The sequence below is a fragment of the Sturnira hondurensis genome, unplaced genomic scaffold (assembly GCF_014824575.4).
Source record: "Sturnira hondurensis isolate 20B ecotype Veracruz unplaced genomic scaffold, ASM1482457v3 Scaffold0024152, whole genome shotgun sequence".
Classification (NCBI taxonomy): Eukaryota; Metazoa; Chordata; class Mammalia; order Chiroptera; family Phyllostomidae; genus Sturnira; species Sturnira hondurensis.
Window position 1 is genome coordinate 5,889,840 of NW_028096783.1, and position 20,226 is coordinate 5,910,065.

The window sequence follows — 20,226 nt, forward strand, 5'->3', positions numbered from 1 at the left end:
TGCACAGGTGGAAAAAGATAGCTAGCTTCCTTTTTTCCTCTCTTTCATTGTACAGCCTCCCTCTTTTATTTAAAAAAAATGCTTATATAGAAAAGGCAAAAAAAAAAAAAGAGAGAGAGAGAGAGAGACAGAGACTGTCACCCAAAATCTCATTTCCCACAGTGGTGAGATTATTTTGCTCTATTTCTTTTATGATTTCTTACAATGTGGAGAGTTTTAAATACAACAGCATATAAACATGATTATTTTACACAAAACTCTCCAAATGCTCCCTTTCAAAGAATATTGCTTTGTTGCTATATCCTTTCCCATCATGCTTGATAATGTGATTTATAATTGTAAACCATATACAATTTTATTTCTTTCCTTCCCATTTAACATAGGCATTCTACCTTACTATTAAGGTGCTACATACATTTAAGAAAAAAATTGACTTTCCTACTGTACATTACAGGAAGTGTCACTGGAAGGATGAGATCTCTGGAGATGACTAGCTGGTGGACACAGCGTAGGGACACCTGTGAAGGGGGATTAAAAACCAGTGCTGTGAAGAGGGAGAGGAATTAAGTTTCCATTAGGAGAAAATAGTGAGGGCTTTGAGACCTGTAGAATGAGGTGTGGCACAGATGTCACATGCACAGTGAAATAGTGACTGCACGGGAGAGAGGGAGGTGCCCACTGAGTCGGCTCACTACGCCTGCTCACTATGCCCAGCCTCACTATGCCAGGGAACTGGTGAGTTCCCTCCGTACCTGCAGAATTCACACTTAACTCTAGGGCTTGCCTTCCCAGCGACAGCATGGTTCTGGGAGGAGTGCTTCAGCAGGAGCCCTGGGAGACTGCAGGAGTGGGTCTGCACGGATAGTTTTAAGATCAACTGACCTGGAACTTGAATTATATCTGAACCATCTCTTCCCAGCCTTACTCAAGTTAATGTTCGAACAGCCAGAAGGTGGAAATGTTGGCAGGGGTTCTCTTTAGAATTTTTCCTACCACAGTGTTATACAGTTTTTGTCTATTATTTATACTTCCTAATTTAGTTAACACATGTGATAATATTAGTTGATGGCAATTACAAATATTCCAGAAATTTTAAAACAACTAATATTTCATAAAACTTGCCCAGGAGACATTTATGTGTGTAGTATGTTATAATTTGTATTAAATGAAAAAATCTTAATAAACAAATTTAACGACTACATAAAACCCTATAATACAGGATGTATTATTGGTGTTTCATTTATTGGTAGGGCTTTGAGTTTGTTTTAGATTTTTCACTTTGATGAATCTCTTTATGATGAATTTTGCCCTTTTAAAACTATTATGGGGAATTATCTAAAGAGTATAATAGGATTTTGTTAATTCGTACTCTAGGCAGTAATGTTAATGTCTTTTGTGCCATACCTTCTCAATCAAATATTTTTAGTCTTTTGTATTTTGATAGGAGTAAAACTATATATCTCATTGTAATTTTTCATTTTAAAATTTGACAGCCTTTGAACTTCTTTTCTTCCAAATGCCTAATGTATTTGATATAGGAGATAAAAATTCAATTTAGTTTAAGCTCGGTACCTAAACCCCCTATGCCGAGTTGCTTCTTCCTTGGTCTCAGTTTCCTCTTCACAGCGGAATAGCTCTGTGAGATTTTGTTCAGTTCTGTGATTACAGACTGGCTATCTTCCATTGCTATATTTCTTCCTCAGGTAAAAATCTTAATACCCATCAGCATTTTGCTCATGCCTGTGAAGAGGATTACATAATGGACTTTTGGAGAAGACAGTCACACACGTAGATCACACAGAAGGGGCGGGCATTGTGATGGGGGGCTAGACGTAGCCAGCCTAATGGTTGTGTGTCAGAACACAGGGCTACACTGTGTTAAATCATTTCACAGTTACCTACTTAATGTTATGTCTGCACTTGAAGTTGGGATCAAGAGAATAGGATTTGAAAGATTCTTTAAAGATCTGTGCCAGTGGCAGAAATGGTAGAATATTTTTCTGGATTTAGTGAACAGTGAAGCAGAGATAACTAAATATTGCCAATTCTTGTTTTTGCCAATTTCAATATCGAATTATGTTTTCCTGAAACGGTAAACTGTCCTCTGTGTGGTCTAAGAGTTCAGATTATGGAGAAACAAATCCTTTCCTTGTTACAGTTGCTGCAGTTTTTCAGACTGCATTAGCTCTTCCACCAGTGAGGACATGCTTTTGACTTACATTTAGCTAGTGCCAAACTGTAGGCTTTTGATCTTGTTCCTTGAATTTTTGTCAGACAAAGTGTGCTCCCTGCCATACTCATGTGGTTGAGTTTTGAATAGAAATCCAGGGCTTTAATTCTTATTCTTGAGGAACTTCATAATCATTTTCGTTTGTCTTTGCCGCCTGTTAAAATAAACTCACTTTGAATTCTCTCAGTAGAGTATTAAAATTCTTTTCATTTATCTCCTATCCATAAATATGATGAATGTTATGTTCCTGTCTTTTATCAAAATTGGGAGAAATTTAGGAATAAAAGAGCCCTGTGATGTCTCTTATGCAACCTTCCTGTTGCAGAATGATTTGCAGTGTAATTGACACTTACCTAACATTCTTGAGTATTAATCAGCTTCAAATAAATCTGACAGTATTAACATTGGATTTCAATTTTAAAATCTTAACAACAGTTATATCACAAAATACTTAGCTATTGGGTTGGCCAATAAGTCCATTTAGGGTTTTTTGTAAAATATGTAAGACACATTTTTCATTTTCACCAATAATTTGATTGATTTGTTTATTTTGAGTATGTCAGCCATCTCATGCTGTTGGCTTCTGGTGGGTAGAGGCCAGGGCTGCTGCTAAACACCTTCCAATGCATAAGACAGCCCCACAGCAAAGAATTATTTGCCCAAATATCAATAGTAATAAGAAACTTCGTAAACTACTTCTGACACGTTCGATCAGTCACAGCAACTTCTCCATATGCTGCACAAATCTTTTTTTAAAATTTCAGTTGTGTTTTTACCTTTCTTGAAATAATAAAGCATAATATACCAAAAATGTTGCATATATTCTTTCATCTTCAATATTGAAACAGCTGCACAAAAATTCACCAATTTTGTTTTTTTTAATGCGTGCTGATGTGACAGCTGTCACAATACAGTTATGTTGTTTTAAACAAAATTGTTTCAAATGAGTTAGAGACAATGAATCCCTGCTAGAGCCATTGTACAAAAAAAGGAAACAGCTTGTTGGCCAGCCCAGTGTATCCTGAGGTGTGACTGTTTGCATCCCTTCTGCACTTGTGTCATTCCAGCCGCCTTGCTGAAACGCCCCCCGCTGCCTGCCTCCCTCCCCCACAAAGGAAATGAGTAAGGGTTTCTACCTAGTCTTTTGAGTAGTATTTGTATAAATAGAAACCTTACTTTTTGATGACATTGACATTTGCTTGCTTTAATCGTTTAGTTTTTAATACTTTCAAAATAACAATGCAAGTATTAGTTTCCACTCGCTTCCAGGATAGATCCCACTTGGGATCTTTTACTTTGGATTGTTGTCCATCGAAGTCATTCCTCTCTGTGTGATTTGGCCTCCAATTTAAACTCATTAGGTTCATTTTTTTATTTGGCTTTTTTGATTTATAGGAAGTACACATTTGATTATTCAAATGACCAAAATGTTTCTCATAATCTATTTGGTCTTTGTTCTGTTGACATAAGAAATTCCCAAACCTATAAGAATTTTTATGAGTTTATTAAGCCAAGCTGGCAGTAGTTGCTGGGAAGCAGAATCTCAATGGATTGAGAAAATGCCCCAGACAGTTTGCACCTCATTGTATGGTCAGGATCAAAGGAGAAGACATGAGGGGGTTACGTGACATCCACTGGTGGTGGGTTAGGGAGGCAGGGGGAATCGAAGTGGGGAAATCTGTGAGATTGGACAAAAAGTGCAACAGATACACCCTTCTTTTACATTGGTGGATATGGAGAGTTAACAATGAGCCCTTAAGGAACACAGAGATAGTATGTGGGAGAACGAGATACAAAGGAGGGGTTTTGTCACCGAAAAGGGGCTGGGACTGAGGCAGCTCTGCCCTGGGATGTCCGGGATGTGTGGGCTCTAACTTCATCTGGGAAAAATTTCACAAGTCCAGGTGATTTTGAGAGCAGACATATTAAAGCTGGAGACGGCAAAATGGAGTAAGATAGAAGAGGCAAGATCACCGCTGCGGGAGTGAGCGCAGTGGAGCTGCCTTTTGACTCACTGAGAAGTTAGGTGAATGAAGGCCCTTGGAGACCGATTCAGGGGCTTAGCGTGGAATGAGCTTCTGCCGCCTGTTGCCCCCTGGTTCCCGTCTCCTTGGGATCCTTAAAGATACATGCCTGCGGAAGGAAGGAGGGGAGGCACAGGTATGCTCTGGGTTTGTATCTCTTTTTAAAGGAAGGAATGAATGTCAGGGGAAGTCTCATGGGAGAATCTGAATAGAATATTCATCAGCTTTCCAGGTGTGTCCTTTATTAAAGGACACAATACTGTGATGCATCAAAATGAGTGTATAGAGGGGTCACGGTCATTCTGTGGTTTAAGAATGTCACTGAAGAGATACCAGGACAGAGGTGGGTTTGCCTCAGCAAGGTCTAGAATGTGCTGGGGTGTCCAACCTGGGGCCTCAGGCCACATGTGGCTCAGAATGGCGATGAATGTGGCCCAACACAAAGCCATAATTTACTTAAAACATTATGAGATATTTTTTGTGATTACATGTTACAATGTATTTACTATGTGGCCCAAAACAACTCTTCTTCCTGCGTGGCCCAGAGATGCCAATTGGTTGGACACCCCTGAAAACCATTTGCTCCTAAGTGTCCTTGGTTAGGGAAGATAAGACCTTGTGATTTATTATCTGGCTGTAAATTGCTTCGCTGTTTAGTTGTGTCAGTTTCCCCATTCCACTTGCCAAGGAATTTTCCCAGCTGCTTATTATCCTGCCTCTGTGGTCTCGGGCTCTAGAAGGAAATTGTGCCCTGAGTGGTCTGGAAAAATGTGATTACTCTGACTTTTCAAAGGCGTGTTATCGTAGTTGCAAAAAAGGCTCAGTTCAGGTACAGACTTTTGCCAAGAAAGGTACAGGTCTAGGGCTTGACTACTTGCTATGACTTCCTTTTAGTTAGGAATTTTAATTTCAGAGCATCCTATGTGGCTACTTTAGGTCTGCGAGTTTATAAGGCTTGCCATGCTGTTGAGTAATTTTAAAGATCCGATTAGCTTTTTGAGTGCTTCATGAACTGGGCAGCATGCCATCAAGTAAGCAGAAAAGAGTTCTGAGGTGCTGTAGAAAGTGCAGGGCTTTACAGGCCAAAAGGGGAAGAGAGAGGGAAAGAACGGATTAGCTCATCTTCCTTTGTGGGGTGGAAAGGGCCTATGTGGCCGCTTACCTCGATGGTGCTGACCTGAAAATGCCAAGCAGACTGGTTGAGATTACATTCCTGGGAGAGACTGAAAGTGCAGTTAGGTTCCATATTAAGGTTCAGTTTGGTCATGAGGTTTTAGCACAGGTGACTCCATTTTGGCCTGTTGTCTCTCTCACAGTTACTGGAGATAGTCTTGCAAAGAATGACCTTATACATATAGCACTTTTTACTTCTGCCAATATAAGAACAAAATAATAGCTCTATCCAGCAAAGCTTCCGTAAGGGCAGATAAAGTGCTTCTCAGATAAGGTCAAGTTAAAGGAGTTCATCATCACCAAGCCCTTATTAGATGAAATGTTAAAGGGATTTATGTATGAAAAGAAGATAAAAAATATGAACAGTAAAATGACAGCAAACACAATTTTTTTTATTTTTAATATATTTTATTGATTATACCATTACAGTTGTTCTATTCCCCCCCTTCATTCCCCTCCACCCGCACCCTCCCTCCCCCACCATTCTCCCCCCACTTAGTTTATAACCACGTGTCTCAAGTTCTTTGGATTCTATATTTCCCCCACTATTCTTGCCCTCCCCCCTATCTATTTTCTGCCTACCATCTATGCTATTTTCTGTGCCTTCTCCCCCCTTCTCCCCCTCCCACCCCCCTGTTTCTAACCCTCCATGTGTTCTTCATTTCTATGGTTCCACTCCTGATCTAGCTGTCCTCTTGGTTTGCTTTTGTTCTTGGTGTGGTTGTTAATAACTGTGTTTGCTGTCCTTTCACTGTTAATATTTTTCATCTTCTTTTTCTTATATAAGTCCCTTTAGCATTTCATATAATAAGGGCTTGGTGAAGATGAACTCCTTGCACTTGATCTTATCTGAGAAGCACTTGATCTGTCCTTCCATTCTAAATGAAAGTTTTGCTGGATAAAGCAATCTTGGCTGTAGGTCTTTGGATTTCATGACTTGGAATACTTCTTTCCAGCCCCTTCTTGCCTGTAAGGTCTCTTTTGAGAAATCCACTGACAGTCTGATGGGAACTCCTTTGTAGGTGACTGTCCCCTTATCTCTTGCTGCTTCTAGGATTCTCTCCTTCATTTTAATCTTGGCTAATGTAATTCTGATGTGCCTTGGTGTGTTCCTTCTTGGGTCCAACTTCTTTGGCACTCTCTGAGCTTCCTGGATTTCCTGGAAGTCTATTTCCTTTGCCAGATTGGGGAAGCTCTCCTTTATTATTTGTTCAAATAAGTTTTCCACTCGTGGCTGTTTCTTTCCCCCTTCTGGTACCCCTATAATCAGATGTTGGAACGTTTAAAGATGTCCTGGAGGTTCCTAAGCCTCTCCTCATTTTTTTGAATTCTCATTTCTTCATTCCTTTCTGGTTGGATTTTTCGTTCTTCCTTCTGGTCCATTCCATTGATTTGAGTCCCAGTTTCCTTTCCATCGCTATTGGTTTCCTGTGTATCTCCCTTCATTTCAATTAGTTTAGCCTTCATACGTTCCTCTAATTTGTGACTATAATCTACCAGTTCTGTGAGCATCCTGATAAATAGTGTCTTGAATTGTGCTTCTGAGAGGCTGGCAATTTGTCGGTCACTTAGAGTTATTGGCTCTGGGACTTTGAGTTCTTCTTGCACCATCTTTTGGGCTGTTCGTGCCTGTTCCATAGCAGGATCAGAGCCCTAAAGTGTTCAGTAGAACAGGGCAACTAAGTCGCTGGGTTGTGATGCTGTATGTGGGGGCGGGGTCAAAGAGGGACTATGGCGTCCTTTCTGCCACCTGCCGCCTCGGCCCTCACCCGTGCCGCAGTTGCTGCCGTCACCGGGCCCACACCTTCCGTCCCACTGCACTCGAGTGTGCCACCACTGCCAGCCCTCGCCCCCTGGGGCCTGCGTGGTCCGTCTCACTGTGCGCATATGTGCGCCCACGGTCAGTCTGCCCTGCACCCCAACTGTTTTCAGCTGCCTGTGCGCCTGGGTGGGGGGACCTGTCCTTCCCCAACCCTGCTCGCTGCTGGCTCCACCCCTCTTGCCGTCCCTGTTGAAGGGTTAGATGTAGTCGGACTTCCGTATAATTCAATTTTCTGTCCTTTGGTTGTGTCTTTGTTTCTCCAAACCTTTGTTGTATTCAAACTTGGTTGTGGGAGAAGGCACAATGTTTCCACCTATGCCTCCATCTTGGTGGAAGTCCCAACCTGTCAGCAAACACAATTATTAACAACCACACCTAAAACAAAAACAAAAGCAAACTAAGGAAACAACTAGAACAGAAACAGAAACACAGACATGGAGATCACATGGAGGGTTATCAACAGGGGAGTGGGAGGAGGAGAGGGGGGGAAAGGTACAGAGAATAAGTAGCACAGATGGTAAGTAGAAAATAGACGGGGGAGGGTAAGAATAGTATAGGAAATGTAGAGGCCAAAGAACTTACATGTACGACCCATAAAAATGAACTAAAGTGGTGGAATGTGGGTGGGAGGGGGTATGCAGGAGAGAGAGGAGTGAAGGGGGGAAATGGAACAACTGTAATAGCATAATCAATAAAATATATTTAAAAAATAAAATTATTTTGGCAATATTTTTTGAGACCAGAGATAAAGGTGTCTTTACTATTTTCAATGAAAAGTCTTACTAGACATTATTATCATGAACAGGGGTTGAGTTTTATCAGATAATATTCTGCATGTGTTGCAACAATATAATATTTTTTCATAATTAATTTTAATTATTACTAATAATGAATTTTCTATTGTTAATCTGTCCTCGAATTCCTGGAATGAATTCACTTGGGTTATGATATATTTCTAAAAATTAATACAATGATAGATCTGTATTGCTATTTTGCTGAGTATGTTTTTATGCATCTGTGTTTAATAAATGAGATTAACCTATAATTTTCTGTCCTCATATTGTCTGCTTTTTCACATTTAATTTTTTTTCTATCAGTTGTCATTGTGGTATAACATACAAAGAAGTCACAAATGTTATGCAGAGCTCGATGAATTTGCACTTCCATTTCTCCCATGTGACTGCCATCCAGATTTAAATGTACAACTTTTCTTGAAATTCAGAACGCTCCCTTGCATACCGCTCAGTCTGTACTTTCCACCAAAGGCAGCCGTTGTTCCTCTAGGTGACATCCTCAGTATGTGCTCTTTGTGGTTGTGTGCTGTTGTGTGTGTAAAGGAACATCATTGTGTTTTTAATTTGTGTTTCTGTGACGGTGATTTATGTTTAGTACCATTTCATTTGCTTATTGAACATTGAGATGTCTTTTTCTGTGAGAAGTTCATTCAAGCCATGTATTTTTCTTCTGTTGGGTTGCCAATTTTTAAAAAGGTAAATTTTAGAAGTTCTTTTTTAAATTAGATATATTTTTATTGTTGTTCAAGTACCATTGTCTTTGTTGTCCCCTGACCCACCCCTCTCCACCTCCTACCCTTGATCCTACCCAACTTTGGCTCTGTCCCTGGGTCCTTTACACATGCTCCTTGATGACCCTTCGCCTTTTTCACCCGGTTTTCTCCTTCTCCTTCACTTTGGGTTACTCTCAGTTTGTTTTTTATTTCCATGTCTCTGGTTATATTTTGCTTGCTTGTTTTGTTGATTAGGTTCTATGTATAGGTGAGATCATATGGTATTTGTCTTTTACCGCCTGGCTTATTTCACTCAGCATAATGCTCTCCAGTTCCATCCATGATGTTGCAGAGGGTCAGAGCTCCTTCTTTCTTTCTGCTGTGTAGTATTCCCTTGTGTAAATGTACCATTCCACAGTTCTTCATAAATTATGGATAGTAGATATATATGACCTTTAGTACCTTTTAGTACCTTCTTTTAGATTCCAACTTGCCTTTTCACATGCTTAGCTTTAGTGAAGTCCCAATTTATTAAAACATTTTTTATTGTAATTATTATTTTTTCCCGTGTATTTTAAAGACGTAGTCGCCCATTCCAAAGTTATGAAAGTATTGTGTTGAGGAACATGTTTACTTTTTATGTTTGGGTCTATGACCTAACTTAAAATTGAACTTTGTGTGTGATATGAGATAGGGAATCAACAGTCACTTTTATCCTTTGGAAATTCGATTGACTTAGTGCATATGTTAAAGTGACTGTCTCTCCTCTGAGTTAACGGCACTGTTGCCTTTGTCGTGAATCAGATGACCATATTATTGGCTGCTGCTTGAATTTCCTTATGGGCCTTCTGGTTCACTTTTCTATTCTCTGGCAGATGCCACACTGTCTCAATTATAATTTTGTAGTAAATCTCGATACCTGGTAGAGCAAGTCTTCCAGTTCTGCTCTTCTTGACTTGGCATTTCCACGTGTTTTTGTATTTCTGTATAAATTCTTAAAATTGGTTTGCTGATCTACTCAGATAAACCTATAGATGATCTTGGGAGAACCGGCACCCCGACAGGCTTGTGTCATTCAATCCATACAAATAAAGATATTTATTCATATATTAGTTTACATCTTCTTAAATTTTGAAAAATGTAGTTTTTAGTGTAGGGCTCTTTTATGTATTTTATTATATATGTTCCTAGGTATTTGATGTTCTCTTAATGTTCTTATATAGCTATTGTTTTAAACTTTTATTTTCTATTTGTTTGTTGCTACTTTGTTGAAATGTAATTAATTTTTGTAAATTTATGGCCAGAAACCTTGATAAATTAAATTATTTGGTTAATTCTAAGAGTTTGTGAATCCCACATTTTTTTTTTTTTTAACTTCTCCTATTGTACTGGCTAGGCACTCTAGGGTGACGGTGAGTAGGTATGGTAATGGCATACATCCTTGTATTGTTGATATTGGGGGAAACTTTAAGTATTTCCCCATTCAGCAGCATATTTTCTGTAGTTTTTTTCTGGGTACTTTTTAAAATATTACATTGAGGATGTTCTGTTTTTAGTTTATTGATGTTTATTGTTTCATGAATAGGGTTGGGGATTTTTTTCAAATGTGTACTTCCTAGAAGATGACCACATCGTTCTTTTCTTTCTTTTTTTGTTAATGTGATTAGCTGTTGTGTTGATTCCAGGTGTTACACCAATCTTGCGTTCCTGGAATAATCTGCCTGGTTAGGGTGTTTTGTCCCTTTTTTTCTGTATTATTTGTTCCATTTTTCTAAATTTTTACATTCTACTTAAAACTCTAATTTTACACTCCAAGTGGAATGTGGCCACTCTGCTACCCATGTAGGTACCTTTATTTTCCCCTGTGTGTTGCAGTTTTTAGAAGCATCCCATCAGCATATATCACACAGTGCTGTTGTCTTTTCTTTGAACTTGCCCAGAGAAATGAAGAAGATATTGATGATCTGTTACGTTTGTCTAACCATTCACCATTTCCGTTGCCCTTCCTTCCAAGCAGAACACATGCGTTTTACCCTGGTAATGTTCTCCTTCACAGGAAGAACTTCTTCCAACCTTTCCTACAAGAAAGGGCCTGTTGGTGATAAATTCCTTTTCACCTGAGTGTGCTCATATTTTTACTCCAATTTGGAAAGATAGTTTCACCGGATGCAGTTTTCTGGATTGAGTGTTCTTTCAGCATTTTATAACTTGAGAAATGCAGTCGTTTAAACCACTGAACTGTATGTAATATGCCTTTTTTCCCCTCCTCTGGCTCCTCTCAAGACACTTGTCTCATATTTGGTTTCAAGAGCTTGATTATTATGTTTTGGTTTTGTGGTTTTCTTTGATATTTTTTTGTGATCTTGAATCTATAAATATGTTTTGATAAATTTATAATGTTTTCAGGAATTATTGCTTTAAATAGTTTTTTTTCCTATGCCAATATGTTTCTTCTCCATGAGTATCTACCAGTCCATTCATATTTTTGAATCTTTAAAAAAAATTTTAGCTATCTTTTCAGATTGGATACTTTGTTTTGCCTAATGTCATATACTCTGTCATCTTTATTCTTCTACTGAGCCAAGCCTCTATTTTTTATTTCAGATACCATATTTTTCAGTTTTAAAACTTTCATGTTGCTACCAAATACTAGGATTTCACTGCTTGGGGTGTTCTATTTCAGGAGATGTGGTTGTTGCAAGGTTTGTTCACTTGCTTGCAGTAAGTAAAGGAGACAACCAACTCAAGCAAAGCTCTGTCTCCGCAAAGGGAGACTCAGCCAATGCTTATATATACTATTTGATTAATTTCATGCTAATTTCTTCCTCTTGTTGGCTACACTTATCTCCTTGAATTTCTGTCAAGCTCATCTTATTTACAGATGGATCTGAAAAATACTGGGGTACCCTTTTAACATTTAGCAACAGTAGCATTTAGTAAGAACTGCTCAGATCTTGAGACCCTTGTCCTATCTACAGGTTGGTATTGTTTTATAGATACAGTTTTCATAAGAGTTTTTGTCTTTCCTCTGGTTCCAGTATCTAATACAGCATGTTTATAACATATGTTTTAAAGCCTTTGATAAATCCAACATTCTTCTGGGGGGAATTGCTCATATTTTACTGGTTTGTGGTTTATGCAGTAATTTTTTATTGCGTCGTGGATATTTCGATTATCATGTTATGAAACTGACTCCTAGTGAAATCCTCTGGAGAATCTTGGCTTTTCTGTTTTATCAGTCATTAACCTGGTGGGGTTTAGATGGATGTTTCTATCTAGACTTGTTTGGATAGTGATTTCAACATCAGTTCACTTTCAATTTTGTGTACATTGCCTGCTCTCAGAGGGTGCTTTTCCTGACTTCTCTGGCTGGAAGGAAGAAGTTCCCTGGGAGTTTTAGTCTCTGTACTGCCCAGAGTTTTTCCTGGCTGGGGCCCCTATCAGGCCTAAATAGTGAGAGAAGAGGGAAAAAACATAAAAGGATTTTCCTGCCAGTCTTTACACAACAGAGTCTTCTCTTACTGCTTTTCTGTTCAGAAGAATGGCTTCCCCCCCAGGGTCTCCTATGACCCCGCTACAGCTGAAGTGTATTGATCTCAAATCTGTCCTTGGACCAGGCTGGGAGAGAAGAGGGGAAAAAAGAAATTTCTTGGCTATTTTTCCATATCCAAGGGGCATTTTGAACTCCTGTGGCCAGAAATTGTATTTTCCTAAGTGTTTTGCTTATTGCTTGTTGCCTGTATCATAATTCAGCTTCTCCTTGGGCAATTCCAAGAGGTGATGGGTAAGGTGGATGTGGGGGAAGCAAGGAAGCCCCGCGGCCAGTGTGCTGTCAGTCACTCCTCACCTTTTGACTTTGCTTTCCAGTCCACTTGCCATATTAACGTTTTTAGAATTCTCAGGTAGTTGCTGGTTGTTATTTTATTTAATTTTGTTTTCTGTAGTTTTTATTATACACAGTAGAAGAGACTAGAATCCTCACAGTCTTTTTTTGAAATAAGTTTTCTGGATTGACATTCTGTGCTGACAATTTTAAAAAGCAATCGAGAGAACTCAGTCCGAGTGTTCTGCTTTCCGCACACGCAGTCCTGAGGATGTAACAGGTGGGCGTGCCCTCTTCCCCCACTGCTGCTAAGCCTTTCCTTTATCAGGGTTTGGCCGAACATGGAGTTCGTCTTAGGTGATTTATCTCTCTCAACGATCATGGCCTCTTATGTCTTTTCTGTATGATTGTACTTTGGTGCTTAGAACAGCTGGTTTATATGTTTAGACAGCTTTTCTGGTTGTCTCAGTCTTCTCCTTGCTGGTGTCCTAAAGTCTCTTAATGGTTTTGGTGTCTGTTAACTTATGTGTTAGAAATCAGTCTTCTGTTTGTGTTCTTTGAAACACTTCTTTTTCTCTTTCCTCATTGTCTTTCCAGTTACAAATATTTTAGACAAATGTAGAACCAGCTTAAGTGTCATAACAAATTCTATTGATGTATTTTTCTGTTAATTTTTAATTGAAGCCAAATACACTCACACACTTACACATACTATAGTAGGGGATAGATTTATTCATGTTGTTTAGTATGTTAATAAACACCCTTTTCTCAAGCCAGCATTCCATTGCATAAATATACCATCATTTAGTCAACCCCTCCCTTTTTCCGTGTATCTGTGCTGTTTCCGATTTCTGGTGATTATACAAAAGCTCTTATGAGCGTTTCTGCACATATTTGTGTACGTACGGAGCACTTTGGGGTCTGCCTTTGGGAGTGCAGTTGCAGGATCACGGGGTTAGTTGCATGTTTAATTTAATAGGAGTTATTAAACAGTTTTCCAGAGTGGCTTTTAGTATTTTATACTTCAGTCAGCACTACGTGAGAGTTTTAGTGCTCCATGTCTTTTTGCCAACTTGGGTATTTTAATTAAAAAAATTCTCTAGCTCTTTGGAGAGTGTGCAGTATTACCCCATTATGACCCTCTTCTGCATTCTTGCTGAGTAATGGCCTTGAGTATCTACAGTTATTGGCCATTTGGTATCCTTTTTATGAAGTACCCGTTTAGATTTTTGGCTTTTAAAATTGGGTTGTTAGTTTTTATTTTATTACAAGGAGTTTTTTTTTAATATGGCTTTCTGGTTTTTAATTTGGATGTAATTAAATTCATTTTTTCCTATAAGTAGTGCTTTTGTTTTCTGTTTAAGGCATTTTTCTTTATGTTAGATTTATTCTTCGATGTTCAATCTTAGATGCATTAAATCTTCACACTGAGTGAGTGAATTTCCACCTTGAATGACTTTTTGTGTTTACTGTTTATAGAAGGCTCAAGGTTTATTTTTATTTTGTATACTTTAGAAAACTGTGCCAATCTAATTTATTGACATAGTACTATACTTTTTAATTGAATTGTTGCTTTTGTCACAAGTCAAGTTTCGTTGTCATACGTGGCTTTCCCCAGACTTTCTAACACATTTACTTAACTTGTTCATTCGAGTCCAATACCACAGTGACTTAAATTACTGTTGCTTTATAGTAAGTCTTGAAATCAAGACTTGTAATGGCTAGACCTTCCAGGTTTATAATTTTTGTGGGAAACTATATCTCAATATTTATATGTCAGACAAATATTTCTACCTTTGACTTTAAAAAATGTTCTTTTCTTTGAAAAACCTAAAAGAGCGGAATCTAAAACTAAATATATATACACTGTAATACAGATGCCTGCTAAAAATGTGAAACCTTAGTCAACTCTTTTACTTATTTAATTAGACAAGAAAGATAAGGAGCTAATCCCATCGGAATATGAAGATAAGGATTGGTAATATTCAGTGTCTGTGAGGTTGTGAGAAAATAGGTATTCATGTACATGGTTGGTGGCACTGTAAGTTGGGTCAGTGTTTCTGGAGTATTAGTTAGCAGTGTTCATGAGAATAGTAGCAGTACAGGGGAGGGGGGACAGGGGAAGAAGGAGAAGGGTTGTAAGGAACATCTGCAAAGGACCCATGGATGAACCATAGGGCGGTAGGATTGAGGGTGGGGGTCTGTGGGGCAGGGGAGAGTGGGGAGGGGAATGGAGACAACTGTACTTGAACAACAATAAAAAAAGGCAAAAAATCATAAAGTAAAGTAAACCTTTTGGTAAAAATAGTATTAGTAAAATATTTTTAGTCATAAAAATAGGGCTTTTAACATGAAGAATTTTATTTTGTTAACTATAGACTTTCATAGATATTGCTTATTAGCCAGGAGAATCATAAGATGAGAGATAAAAGTCTTGATTTGCTTTTCTAGGGCAGTTAGCAATACTGGGTTTCTTTGGGTGTTTTTCTTGAATGCTATTAAGTTTTAGTGTTGTATTGAGGGTTGAGGATGTCAGGTATTAATAGAATATGTACATTTATCACTCCATTAGCTCTTGCCCAAGGAAGTTATCCTCTTGATGAGTGGAAAAATTGATAAGAGACAAAGCAATTTTCAATAAAATATGAATAATAATATAATAAAATGCTTCAACTTGCTGTATGGAGGGTGAGTCCTATGGGAGATTAGTAAGAGAAAATATCAAGATTTGGCCAAGTTATCAGGACAGGCTTCAGTGGAGGAGGTGCACAACGTAATTACTCGATATTTGAACACATTGCAGAAGGATCCCCACGGTCAGTCTAGTTGACATTCATCACTGTGCATATCACAAACTTTTTCTTTTTGTGCGATAAGAACTTCTAAGATGTACTCTCAGCCACTTTCAAATATGCAATACAGTGTTGTTAGCTGTACCTGACACCCCCAGACTTCTTTACTTTGTTGCGGAAAGTTTGTGCATTTTGACCCCGTTCACCCATTTCACCCACTCCCTACCCCCCTGCTCTGTGAGACATCAATCTCTTCTCAGTATTTCTAGCTTTTTAAAAAAATATGTTTTATTGATTATGCCATTACAGTTGTCCTATTCCCCCCCTTCATTCCCCTCCACCCTGCACATCCCTCCCCCACCATTCTCCCCCTTTCATTTATGTCCATGTATCACAAGTTCTTTAGATTCTATATTTCCCATAGTGTTCTTGTTCTCCCCCTGTCTATTTTCTACCTACCGTCTGTGCCACCTATTCTCTGTACTTTCTCCCCCCTTCTCCTCCTCCCACTCCCCTGTTGCTAACCCTCCATGTGATCTCCATTTCTATGGTTCCGCTCCCGATCTAGTTGTCCTCTTAGTTTGCTTTTGTTTTAGGTGTGATTGTTAATAACTGTGAGTTTGCTGTTCTTTCACTGTTCATATTTTTTATCTTCTCTTTCTTAGATAAGTCCCTTTAACATTTCATATAATAAGGGCTTAGTGATGATGAACTCCTTGAATTTGACCTTATCTGAGAAGCACTTTATCTGTCCTTCCATTCTAAATGAAAGCTTTGCTGGATAGAGCAATCTTGGCTGTAGGTCTTTGGATTTCATGACTTGGAATACTTCTTTCCAGCCCCTTCTTGCCTGTAAGGTCTCTTTTGAGAAATCCACTGACAGTCTGATGGGAACTCCTTTGTAGGTGACTGTCCCCTTATCTCTTGCTGCTTCTAGGATTCTCTCCTTCATTTTAATCTTGGCTAATGTAATTATGATGTGCCTTGGTGTGTTCCTTCTTAGGTCCAACTTCTTTGGCACTCTCTGAGCTTCCTGGATTTCCTGAAAGTCTATTTCCTTTGCCAGATTGGGGAAGTTCTCCTTTATTATTTGTTCAAATAAGTTTTCCAGTTGTTGCTCTTCCTCTTCCCCTTCTGGTACCCCTATAATTCGTATGTTGGGACGTTTAAAGATGTCCTGGAGGTTCCTAAGCCTCTCCTCATTTTTTTGAATTCTTGTTTCTTTCTTCTTTTCTGTTTGGTCATTTTTTTCTTCCTTCTGGTCTACTCCCTTGATTTGAGTCCCAGTTTCCTTTCTATCACTATTGGTTCCCTGTGCATTTCCCTTCATTTCAATTAGTTTAGCCTTCATTTGTTCCTCTAATTTGTGACTGAAATCAACCAGTTCTGTGAGCATCCTGGTCACCAGTGTTTTGAACTGTGAATCTGAGAGGTTGGCTATCTCTTGGTCACTTAGAATTATTGGCTCTGGGGCTTTGAGCTGTTCTTCTTGAGCCATAATGTTTTGGGCTGTTCGCGCCTGTTACGTATGAGGGGCGGAGCCTTAGGTGTTCACCAGGATGAGGCTACCCCGGTTGCTGAGTTGTGATGCTGTATGTGGGGGCGGAGCAAGAGAGGGGCAGTGACATTTGTTTTGCTCTCTCTCTGATTTCTGTCCCCTCTGCTGCTTCCTGCAAGCAAACCTGGCCCCCCTGGTTCCGGCTCCCGCGTGTGTGGGCTGTGCACCCTCTGGGACCCTGTGGGTCTCTCCAACAAACTCTCTGTGAGCCTGGGAGCCTCTCCGGGCACCTCGACCTCAAAAGTCTTTCCAATTGGTGCTTTGAGCTCTAATTTCCATTGCTGGGGCCCTAGCCTGCGCAGTCTATCTCACTGCTCACTCCTTCGCTTGGTTTATCTGCATGTGGATGTGTGACTGCGGTCAGCCAGCCTCCCTGCACCCTCATTGGGTCCACCTGTTGCCACCCCACACCTGGGATCTGCCAACCACTGCCTGTGTGTCTGGGTTGGTCTGCACCATCTTTCCTGCCCAACCCCGCTCCACCAGATGCTGACTCCACCCCTCTTACCAGTCTGGCTGAATGATTCGTTATTGTCGGACTTCTGTATAGTTCAATTTTCTGTGTTTTGGCTGCGATTTTGTTACTAAAACTGTTGTCTTTAAACTTGGTTGTACGAGGAGGCACAGTGTTTCCACCTACGCCTCCATCTTGGCCGCAAGTCCTCTATCTTTTTTTCTGGTTTGTATTTCCAGATGACACATTTAAGTGAGACCATATGGTGTCTGTCTTTCTTTATCTGACTCATTTTACTTAGCATAATGCCCTCAAGGTCCAATCATGTCACAAATGGCACGATTTCATTCTTTTATGGCTGGATAGGATCCATTGTATATATTTATCGCATCTTCTTTTCGAATCTCCTCTTAACTCAATCTAAGTGCTCAGCCTGTGTCACTCTTCCCTATCGCATCATGTGACATTGGCTCTGATGATCAAGGTTATGAAGCCTAGGTAGTTTGAGTTTGGCTGGTGGGCACACGGCGCAGTATACAGATCTTGTATCATAGAAATGCACACATGAAACTTATATATGTGATCCTATTAACTAATGTCACACCAATAAATTTAATTAAAATCATAGGTAAAAATAATAGTGGATTTTTGGATTTGCTGTTTATTTCGTTCAGAGTGTGAAGGACCTTGCAGTCGAATGTGTCAATAGAGTTAGAAAAATCGCTGCATGAAAATGTGGTAGGTGAAGGGGTAAGTTTGGAGATGCCACTTTCAGAGTCTGGTGTGAGAAATACTTGTCCTGAGCTCCTAATTAGGTTCATACTGCCATTTTACCTTTTACTAACCATTGGAACCAAGGTTACTTTATTCCACCAGCTTCCTGGGGAGATTTAAGGTTGTGCTGAGACCCATAATAGCTGATTTTGAAATTTGAGTATAACAGCATGAAAATTCTTCTCACAGAAAATGTTTCCTCATACAGTAAAGTTAACTATTTAAATTAGGTGAATACTTTGTCTTAATTAAAACTCAGTGAGTCATAATTATGGAGAGATTCTTAAATCAGAATGTATTGCTCTTGGTACAGAGTCAGCAGAACCATTGAAGTTAACTGTATGCTCTGCTTTTAAAAACATGTTCATGTTAAAGGAATAGTCATGCATCTTTTGTTCTTGTTATTTTGAAGGCGAGAGGAGCAGACGTTCCTGAAATTCCCGGAGACCTTAGTCTTAAGACGTGTGGCAGCACAGCTAGTATGAAGGTCAAACATGTGAAAAAGTAAGTGTGACTTCACAGTGGTTTCTGAATGGGTTGCTATCAATGGAGATCAGTTCTTTAGTTCTCTTAAAACTTTTCTTTAGATTTCTTACTAAGTAAGTCCTTATTCTCCATACTTTAAATTACACCGGTAAGCCTTGAATTATGACTCAGCGATTAGTGGAAGAGATCTGAAGTTTGTCTCTGGTGTATAAATATACTTTAATTTTATTCTTGCAACTTTATGTCATTGACATTATGGCATTATGACAACTTAAGTGTCATTGTCTGTTAGGTTGCATTTGTTCAACAGGACCACCCAAGTATGTCCTTCTAGATACCTTTGACACGTGTTGTCATCCATTTAGAAAAGTGAGGTTTGTGGTTTGCGTTATGAGAATTGCTGGGTCTCGGCTTTGCCTTTGAGAGGGCTGCAATGGATGCCAGTAGTTGTTACTTAGGTGAAATATCTTCAGGTGTCTGCTTTTTCAGTTTTAAACAGAAAAATCATCTTTCCACCTGGTAGAGGGTTAGATAGCTGTGTTTACATTGTAAGTATAGAAAAGACAAGGATAAAAATGTTCATTCTGCATCCAGACCCACCCCCCCAGGACTGATGGGCTGCGACAACATCCACAGGTAAAGTCTGGCTTTGTATGTTGTGGCGGGGAGGCTGCTTCCCCGTAAAGCTGGCTGTTCTCCGTTTCCATACCATCCCCTGGAAGCATAGATTTTCTATGGGCATTGACTTGGGTCACGGTTAGGAGAGTATAGTGATGCTTTTTCTTTTTTATTTTCTTTTGTTTTCTGACTGTGCACTAAACATAATTTTCATTTGATTCAGTTTATTTCTCAAAAGGTTTGTGTGGGTATATGTGTGCTCATGCGCATGTGCTTATTAAATAGTTTGGCTTGCACGAGCTCTTAAATCCATTTTATTTTCTCCTTAGGCTAGTAATGTCCACCATCTCAGTGTCTGTACCTCACGTGTGTATTTCATGTACTGCAGGTTACCCTTCACTAAAGGTCACTTTCCGAAGATGGCTGAGTGTGCGCATTTCCACTATGAGAATGTCGAGTTTGGCAGCATACAGGTAAGGGTTGAAATATTTCCTCCATACTGAGTTAAGATTATACCTATTATCTATCTCCATGTACATCTACCCGTATCCATATCCACACATCTGCCTGGTGAAGTATTTTTTCTGTTGATGGCTTACTGGTTGATGTGAAAACTTACTTTCTTATGTGTACTAATAATGTCCTATGGCTCCTAATTCAGTTGGAAACAAAGGTGGAATTAATGTAAACCCAAACATCCCTGTCAGGTCCCTGGACGGAGTTTGCCTCAGCTCACAGCACGAGCCATCCCGGCTGCTCCCGATGCTTGTGTTGGCTCACAGCGGTGCAGAGTCAGAGTCGGGGGAGTGGGGTGGGTTTGGGAAGGAAATGCTAATGGAGCTTTATTTTTGGTATTTTTCCTTCTTGTGACATATGTCATGCATAGGTGCATACATGAATATAGACATGTATACACGCATATGCACACACACAGCAGGGTGGGCAAAAGTGGGGTTAGAATGCAC

The 20,226-nt window shown here is 39.4% G+C and overlaps 1 protein-coding gene across 3 annotated transcripts in view; it reads left to right on the forward strand.

The window, feature by feature from the left end:
• The window catches only part of ARHGAP32 (Rho GTPase activating protein 32), a 274,955-nt gene that overhangs the window by 112,162 nt on the left and 142,567 nt on the right, over positions 1 to 20,226 (forward strand). For 2 of the 3 annotated variants that reach the window (XM_037038281.1, XM_037038279.1), the window contains exons 3-5: positions 18,570 to 18,661; positions 19,238 to 19,279; positions 19,650 to 19,734. In XM_037038281.1, the coding sequence (XP_036894176.1) occupies positions 18,570 to 18,661; positions 19,238 to 19,279; positions 19,650 to 19,734 (219 nt within the window). The remainder of the gene's footprint in view (positions 1 to 18,569; positions 18,662 to 19,237; positions 19,280 to 19,649; positions 19,735 to 20,226) is intronic. The other variant, XM_037038280.1, reaches the window with a different exon arrangement.